General features: G+C 37.1%; 1 protein-coding gene across 2 annotated transcripts in view; it reads right to left on the reverse strand.

Moving 5' to 3' along the window:
* LOC127445340 (neural cell adhesion molecule 2-like) overlaps nt 1-9,443 on the reverse strand; it is a 326,408-nt gene extending 316,965 nt beyond the window's left edge. For both annotated transcript variants that reach the window (XM_051705349.1, XM_051705348.1), the window contains exon 1: nt 9,350-9,443. In XM_051705349.1, the coding sequence (XP_051561309.1) occupies nt 9,350-9,401 (52 nt within the window). In that variant the 5' untranslated portion in view covers nt 9,402-9,443. The remainder of the gene's footprint in view (nt 1-9,349) is intronic.
* Between the last annotated feature and the right edge of the window lie 387 nt (nt 9,444-9,830).

Genomic DNA, 9,830 nt, shown 5'->3' on the forward strand with positions numbered 1-9,830 from the left:
CGAGCCAGCTCCTTTTAATTCTCATTGGCCTTTTCTCAAAGATCTGAGGTGTTTGGGGCTCCCAAGGGCAACCCCTAGTGTCACTTCATCGACACAACATCGAGTGAGTGACAGAAGGGGAACAATGTCCAACAATGTAAGTACAAGCATCAGAGGAGATTTATGTCATTTTTATTATAAAATTCTCACCATAGTGCCATTTCCAAAACATCTCAAATTCTTTTTTTGTTCTTTTTCTTTTTTTTTAAATGACTGACTCCTTTGTCTTGCTAAGGCTAATTACATAGCTTTCATTTTGTGTATCCTAAATACACACAATGAAATAATATTTTCACACTTTTTCATAATTTGCCAAAAAATTTCTCCAAACATCACTTGTCTCATCTTTCATCTCAAGCATGCTCTTCACTGACACTTTTGTCTACTTGATTAACAAGTACACTAACTTTTGAACAAACTCAATTAGGGGCAAAAAAAAAAATTGGTGCGGTGGAAATAATGCCACATCTGTGGGACAGTGTAATTTTTGAAAAATTTATAGAAATCATTGTCACACATTAAATATTAAAATGGTTTATGTTTATTTCACTTTTTGTTTAGAAACAGGTAATACTTAGTATTTTAATAATGGATTTTTATAGGAAATGAAGGCTAAAACAGCTAAATATATACACAAAAGGCATTTGAAAAGTACCAAAAATAAATTATGAAGACCTGGTATGAAGTTTCTTTGTCTAACCTTTATATAATAAAAAATAAAAAATGAAATCTGTTCGCTTTAATAAAAATAAACCCCTGCAACATTTAAGTGCCTAAAGTTGAAGAAACACTCAAACACATTTTTATTCTCTTCATGAGCAGGGGTATGCTTATCATCATTTAATTCATAATATTGTAGAAATATTCATAAATTACTTAAAATTCTAATGAGTAGATTTTCAATAATGCTTAATCAACACGCTCATTAAGTAACATGCAGGCTTGAATCCATTTGAAAAAGTCATGGATTTCACAAGTTAACAGATCATGTCAGCACAGTTTGCATTTTTAAGAATAGCTAACGTGTCGATAACGATATAAGATTTTGGACACATCTAGCACCTCTAAAGTAGAGGAAGCTAGGCACACAGATGTTTATTTTCCCTGCTCACTTGCGTTTTTACTGTAAATCGGTTTATGAAGGTTTGGGTATTTTAGACAGTGAATAGCATTCATCAGCATTTCTACTACAATCAAATTCTCGTGTGGCCCACCTTTAGCAGCGTGATTAATTTCAACGGTAATCAATGATTATTCTACACAGCTCTCATTACTGTCGTCCTACCGCAGTTATTGTTGTTATTATGAGTCAGTCTATTCATCTCCACAATGAAGAGCTTTCTTCTGACTAATGAAACACTTTCAGAGAAACAGGTGATTTCAGATAAAAGAGAGAGAGAAAAAAATGCCACTTTGAATAAACAGCTAAGCAACACGATAAACACAAATCAGTAATTAATAATGAATCAGTTTTCACAGAGATCTGGGGTGAATCTGGGGTGAAAACATGTCCAGGTCACATAAACAAAAGAAAAACTATATGTTAATTAATTAATTTATTTATTTAAAAAAAAAAAAAAAAATGAAAATATGTTTGCTTTTTAGTTTTTTTTTTCTTCTAAATAGTGATTCTCATTAGATTCTTAGTACTTGTAAACAAGTAATGCTTGAAAAGTTAGTTGTAAATTCTTAAATCAGCATAAATTAAAGGCTGAAAACACACAGGGCCTAGTATACGTCACATTTTCATTACAGTAATGACAATAAGATATTTTCAAATTACTGTAATAAGATTTTGTGGAAAAATGTGTTGAAAAAAATGCAACATAAAAGGTCTTACAGGCTTCTTTATATTTTGTCTATCTATTCTTTATCTTTTCTTATTTCTTTAATTAGATAATGGTATGAAAAAATGACCCCGACATGTTCTTGACAGAATTCACGAGATTCACCCAATGACTGCAAATTCTCTGTTAATCTAACCTTTTGTGCTAAATCTTTAAGAAAACACGTAGACTTATATTTTAGATCCTAAACTTAGGTTTAAGCTTGGTTAAAAAGCTTCCATCATCGCAGTTATTAATATCATTACATGGAGATTAAAAACTGGGTCATCCAGAACTAAGTCATAGCACATCCTAAATGCACAATGTATTCATGCCCTGGACAATCCTTAAAACTCACACTAGCCTTAAGACTTTATGGTCCATCCCAGAACATAATTTTATTGCGCAGAGATTGCTCTTTCAAAGCTCATGAGATTTAATTGTACTGTCAGTAACATTTCCATAAAAACTTAATAAAACTTAAACAAACTTTGATGTAGGCTTGACAAAGCTTTCTCTGAAAGTTTAAACTAGTTTTAAAAAATTGAAGTTTGGTGGTTAAACTAGCTAGCTAGAAAGTCAGATGCCCAGTCAGATAGATATTTAGTGAGACAGAGTGACTTAAAGTAGATCAAAGGCCTTTTGTGGGTTTGTTTACATTTGAATTTTTTTTTTAAATTGGAGTTTAAATTAACGAGCATTCCGTTGGTCCATTTGAACATTTTATCAAAGTAAGTCTCTGGGATTTTTCCCATTTTTGATAGTTTGCTGTGCAAAAAAACAAAACAAAAACATAAGTCTGATCAGTTAGAAATGTTTTTGGCTTTGCCAAGCCAACATAATTAACCCTGTCACAAATATTTGTCCTACAATTCTGCATAAGATATAAATAAAGACACAAGTGAGTCAATTGTTGGCACAGAGTAAAGGTATGGAGCTTTTAAATTAATCTGGATAGCACAGCATAGAATGTTGGTTGCAGAAATCATTCTAGAAGACACATATTTACTAGGGTCTTTTTTTTTTTCTTTCTTTTTTGGAGACAAGCAAAAGTCTCCATTTGCTCTCCATTTAATGTTTTTGCTGTCAAGGAGAAACTATAGAAATATTAGAGATCTCATTTGTGATTTTCTCTCCTATGGGGAGTGACAGAGATGCTCTGCAAGTAAGAATATAAAAAATCCTCCACAGATACTGCCAGTCTCCTCTGTCAGTGTCTTTTTTAAATACCGCCTGAACGCCCACTTGCAGCTGTCTCTGAAGCGTCTTACACTCGGCTGCAGAAATCATGTTTCTCTCTGACTCTCGCTGTCCATGCTGTAGCATTATAAGCTAAGAGACGAAGAGAATATGGAAGCAGTGATAAAACCGAAGCCTTGATGAGTCACGCCAAAGGAGCACACAAAATGTTGAAGCAGAAATAGACAACATTCCTTCAAAGTCCTACTCAGCAACTTGTTTCTAACTTCTTACTTGTTTTCCATTCCATTCTAGAAATTACACCATTTAATATGTATATTGGAAGTCCCTTCGGATAACAGTTCTGCTAAAGGACTGTTTAAAACAATTCATTTAAAAACTTTTCAAGTAGTTAGACATAAAAGGTTATGTGTACGTGTGAACTGTTGTCCATGTTACCTGTATTTTATGAGCAGAATGTATGTAAATGTGTCCTGATTCTGCAGCCCAGGGGAGTCAGTTCCTCAAAGCATATTATTATTTCTACCAGAGCATGTGAGCAAAGTGGAGCGGTGTGACACTCCGCTCAATAACATGCTCCATGCTCTGGTGTGCGCTCCTCTCAACCACTCACGGCCCAAGTGAACGCTCCACTCAAGTACCACTCACGCTCACCAGTAAAAAAAAAAGTTCGCTCAAATCCCGCTCCGACATGAAATTTCTCTGTAGTATACTTGTTTCCTAGGTGCCACGTGACAATGCCGTTTATGCGCTAATTCGGAAGAGGTCGGACAATAATATTATACATCAGTAATGATACTGAGAAACTTTATTAGTCACTAAAATGAAAATAAAAACAGTAAAAAGTTAAAGTATTCATTGTGTTAAAATTGCTCAAATGTCTATATTATAGATCAGTGGTAGGGACATGACCAACGTGTCCATGGTAACAGTAGAATTTTATTACGGTAAAACCTGGCTCATTGTAGTAAAACCCTTAACGGTTTCCGTTACCTAAGAGAAGTGTCTTAGGGATTATATGCAACACCCTCAAGTCTTTCCCTTAGTTAAGGGTAAATAACACATTATTGTTACACTTAAGGGAAACACTTAAGGCAACTGGGCACAGAACATCATAGAAACTTAAGGGTGGCCTCTTTTGACTTGGCCCACAACACCCTAGCAACTGCATATAAATGCACTAAAAAAAAACCTTAGCATTTGCATAGCACTGGCAACCACCCTAGCAACTGTATGTCAACATGCTAAAAACCAGTGAAAACACCTTAGAAACTGCATTGCAACACCCAGTCAACCTCCCACATCACCCTGGCAACTTCATAGCAACATGATAAAAACCCCTCAGAACACCTTAGTAATTGCACAGCAACACCCTGGCAACCACTCATCACATCCTAGCAATCGTATTTTAACATGCTAAAAACCACTCAAAACACCTTAGCAACTACACAGCAATGCCCTGTCTACCAACCACATAACCCTAGCAACTGTATAGCAACACGCTCTACAGTTCAGAACACCTCAGCAACTACACAGCAATGCCCTGGCAATCACCCACAAAATTTAGCAACTGTATATAAATATGCTAAAAACCACTCAAAACACCTTAGAAATGGCATAGCAACACCCAGTCAACCACTCATCACACCCCAGCAGCTGTATAGAAACATGCTAAAATCCACTCAGAACACCTTAGCAATCTCATGGCAATGCCCTAGCAACCACATACAACACCCTAGCAAATGAATAGCAACACACTCTACAATTCAGAACAACTCAGAAACACATAGCAACACCCAGTCAACAACACAAAACACCCTAGCAATTGTATACCAACACACTAAAAGACACTTCAAACATCTTAGCAACTTCATAGCAACGTCCTGGTAACCACACACAACATCCTAGCAACTGAATGGCAACATGCTAAAAGTCACTTAAAACATATTGGCAACTTCGTAGCAACACCCTGGCAACCACCACTGCATAGCAATGCTTTACAGTTCAGAACACCTTAGCAACTACACAGCAATGCCCTGGCTACCAACCATATCACCCTAGCAACTGTAAAGCAACATGCTATATAGTTCAGAACACCTTAGCAACTACACAGCAATGCCCTGTCTACCAACCACATCACCCTAGCAACTGTAAAAGAAACATGCTATACAGTTCAGAACACCTTAGCAACTACACAGCAATGCCCTGTCTACCAACCACATCACCCTAGCAATTGTAAAGCAACATGCTATACACCTCAGAACACCTGAGCAACTACACAACAACGCCCTGGCAACCAACTATGTCACCCTAGCAACTGTAGAACAACACCTTAGCAACTACGTAGCAATGCCCAGTCAACCAACCACGATAACCTAATAACTGTATAGCAACATGCTAAAAACCACTCAGACCTCCTAAGTAACTACACAGCAATGCCTTGGCAACCACCTACAACACCCTAGCAACATCTTAAGATAATGGCGGCAAGTTGCATGGGCCCCAATCACATTATCTTCCAAAAATTTTCTCCAAAAATCTAGTTTACTATGCAATCGGTCTTGATACTTTTCTATGCTCTATGTTTTCCTGTATATTGTATATTTTTCTTTACATTGCACGTTTTTCGCACACTGTTGTATATTGTACTATACTCTAATTCCCCCCCCCCCCCCCCCCCACAGGGATAAATAAAGCTTACTCAGATCTATTTACATATTGAATATACAGTAAGCATGCATCTACTTGCACGTGTGTGTGTGTGTGTGTGTTTGTCAAGCGTGACCATTACTCCAGCTATCTTTTGCTTGGCATTTCTTTTCCATCCTCAGTGAGCAGGTAGACCATGTTCTGTGCTCTTCATCCATATGCACTCCACGCACCATACTCCTGCGTCACCACATAAGTCTTTTAATACTCCCACCATTGACAATCCACCCAGCAACTCAAAGAAATCTCTTAATTATGGCACTTAACATAGCACACGATTGCAGCAGCCAGTGCCGCAGAGCGCATAATTCACTGCGCCGAGAGGCCAGACCTAAAAAACACTGAGTGTGAAAAACGGATGAAGATGGAATGTTTTTATACCCATGATGCTCTGTGAATAATTACAAAGCAGGGCTCTTGAGAAAGCCCTTCAGCAAAGTTTCTATACTACTCTTGAGAAACCCCTTTAGCAAACAGTTACCATAGTAAAAAAGGAAGAAATTCAGTGAGTGGCAGTATTTCAAGAGCTTCAAGTGTGTTAACATTCAGTCTGGAGTGGAGAAGTAATTGTATTTTTAAACACTAACAAAATATCACACTCAGTGTCTTACAATCATGTATCTGAACTTGAACATGATAAGAAAAGAATGTACTGTATTCCCTTGTGGTTTGTATGGATCTGCTCTAATGTGTTTCTGTGGCTTCTTTTCTCTTTGGTCTTTCTTGTGAGTCCCTTTGTGAGTATCTTTTAAGTGGACCTTTGCACACTTCTATATTCAGTGATACTCTGTATTAACACAAACACACACACACAGACTGTAAAGTTTTTCACTCAATGAAACCGTCATGGCTGTGGCCTTGATCCAAAAGTAGGTCTATTTATCCAATAATTCACACTGCAACAAAATCGACTCTTCTACAATGTGTCCATATTCGCCAGGAGAGAACTGGCTTGAATTGAGCAGGTTACAAGTTTGCAGAAAGGAATTTCCAGGACTTTAAATGAAACAGCTATTCGCAAACGATAAACACCAACAACACTGAATAGATTTAAAACCTCTATTCATTCTAAATATCTACTTTCACGTCCCCATAATTTCTCATGCATTGTAATAAACAGGAACAGTCAGATTCAATTGGAATGTGTTCTCGATGGGTAAGTTTGGTTTATTAACCAGTAAATAGCGTGGGAAACAATACTCTTCTAAAACTTGATTTGAGCACATTTGTGTTTTCAACCAAATAGTTTACACTTCTTCGTCTAGAACAAATGGCAACAACTAATCAAGAAAAAATAAGTAAATATAATCAGATTAAAGGGATAGTTCACCCCAAAATGAAAACTGTATCATCATTAACTCACTCTCATGACATTTCAGATATCTATGACTTTCTTTCTTCTGCTGAACACAAACAAAGATTTTTAGAAGAATATCTCAGCCCTATAGGTCCTCACAATGCAAGTGTATATGGCCAGAATTTTGAAGCTCTAAAAATCACATAAAGGCAGTATATTTAAATATTTAAATCCTTGTTTATTATAAATATTCCTCCCTGCCCAGTAGGTGGCAATAAGCACGAAGAATGCAAATCTCCAAAAACTAAAGAAAAAGAATGTGAAAGTGGAGATTTACAATAAAAAAGGACTTAAATATTGATCTGTTTCTCAACCACACCTATCATACCACTTCTAAAGATACAGATTAAACCACTAGAGTCATATGGATTAATTGTATACTGCATTTATGTGCTTATGGAGCTTCAAAATTTGGTCACCATTCACTTGCATTGTGAGGACCTACAGAGCTGAGATATTCTTCTAAAAATCTTTGTCTGTGTTCTGCAGAATAAAGAAAGTCATACATATCTGGGATGGCATGAGGGTGAATAAATGATTAGAGAATTTTCATTTTTGGGTGAACTATTCCTTTAAACAGGAGATAGTTGTTCATGTTGTTCCAAACCCAAATTAATTTTTTCTCTTTCATAGACCACAGAAGGGGATATTAAGCAACGAGTAGCCTATTTGGTTAGTAAATTAGAGCAGGTAACAGAGATGGGCATATTAACATGTCCTTTTCATGAATACTGTTGTACTTCTTCCAAATGTAAGAATACAAACAAGGATCTGTCAATTCCAAAGATGGCTACCCTGTTTCTTCCTTTCAGAAGAAAGGAAAGCACCAAGGCACCTTGAAAGCTGGTATGAAAGCAGTTTTGTAAAGAGCATGTGAACTATGCCAATGACTGACTAGGTGGCAAGGCAGCAGTTTCAGACACAGCCAATGAAATCAACATACAGTACTATTCATCCAAATCAGCTCATAAATGACAACTGGTGTAACACATTCAAATCCACAGTGTCAATCCAAAAAACAAAAAACAAAACAAAAAGAACAAAAAGCTATTCCACAAAACATGTATTATTCTGTACAATTCTGACATCATAGTAACTTTAACATGGAGACTTGTTTTCAAACACATTTTCAGTAAGGAAAATCAATTTCCATGGTAAGTTCTGGATGGGTAGACTTAAACTGGACCAGAACTCAGGATTAGTGCACAGCGCTCTACTCCCACCTGTCGTTCTGCCACAGAAACTGGATGAATCTTCGACGCGACGCGACGCGACACGTCAACTAGAACGCTCGCGTTCAATCAACGAAGCTGTTTGTGCTGCAAGCGCGCCTAGTTGATCATACAGAAAGCGTTCGTGCTATATCGCGTCGCTCGCACAGTATATCTGTTGAAATATGAACGCTGTTCATAGAACCACATGAACTAAATCAGCTGCGTCGTAAATATGCGCGATGAAATTTCACCTCTAAACGCGCGTGCCAGAATTTAGTACGCGCTCTTCGTACTTTACAACCGTTATTAACATTATAGCGCCTCTAGTCTTATGAATAAGTTCATCAAGTTACACAGAGACTTAAAATAAGCCGTGCGAACAAAAATAAATTGAGTTAAGACGAAAGCAATAATTATGCGTGGTAAATCATTTTACGATGTATTAACGCAAAAACTAAGTGTGTTAAGGCATAGGCAAGTAGGTACTGGTTATCTCACAAAAAAAACTAGGTGGACGAACGTATACATTTATAAAACTGTCATTAGATCGCTACGCTTCTGCGTTAACGAAACAATTAGAAATATTTCGAACACCTCGATAGGGAAACGTTTTAAGGTGACGTACTCATAACAGCTCCTGTCAGTCATCCTCATAAGATGAACGTTGCTGAATTGAACGTTAAACTACAGAGACAGCGCGAATTAATAACCATAATGTGTCAATCATAAATAAATCGTAAATTATAGTAGCGAGACGCCTCATTTTACAAGTCAGCAGTACAAATGACACATGTTTATTCTCCACTCAGACTCTTTCACGTTGAAATACTAGCACAACTATTCATCTGTCATCCCGGTTCATCAATAGCATCCGAAAAGACCCGTTTCATTTTAATCAGTCTCAACCGAGGACTCACCAATGGCGAGGTGCCCAACTTGTGCCCACTGTCTGTTTGACCGCTCACAGAAATGTTGAAATAGTATTATTTTTTATTTTTTTTTACCTTCAGTGCCGCATACCAGCAGTCCGAGCAGACAGGTGAATTTGAGCATCATTTCAGCAGGTAAAGGCTGACGGACGGACGGACGGACAGCCGCTTGTGTTGCAAGTTGAAACCTCAATGAGCCGTATGAAAGTAGCGAATGTCTCTCTCTCTCTCTCTCTCTCTCTCTCTCTCTCTCTCTCTCTCTCTCTCTCTGTGTGTGTGTGTGTGTGTGTGTGTGTGTTCAGTTTGAGAATAGTACTGTCACGGTCTGGATTGTATATATATATATATATATATATATATATATATATATATATATATATATATATATATAGTGTGTGTGTGTATATACTATAGATGTAGATAGATAGATAGATAGATAGATAGATAGATAGATATACACTGACCGGGATGACCACCAACTCATTAGAATGTCACTCAACAACCTTAGGATGACATCAAGTGACCTACAAAAAGAATGGCACACGGCAGCCAGGGT

The sequence above is a fragment of the Myxocyprinus asiaticus genome, chromosome 8 (genome assembly GCF_019703515.2).
Source record: "Myxocyprinus asiaticus isolate MX2 ecotype Aquarium Trade chromosome 8, UBuf_Myxa_2, whole genome shotgun sequence".
In the NCBI taxonomy this organism is placed as follows: Eukaryota; Metazoa; Chordata; class Actinopteri; order Cypriniformes; family Catostomidae; genus Myxocyprinus; species Myxocyprinus asiaticus.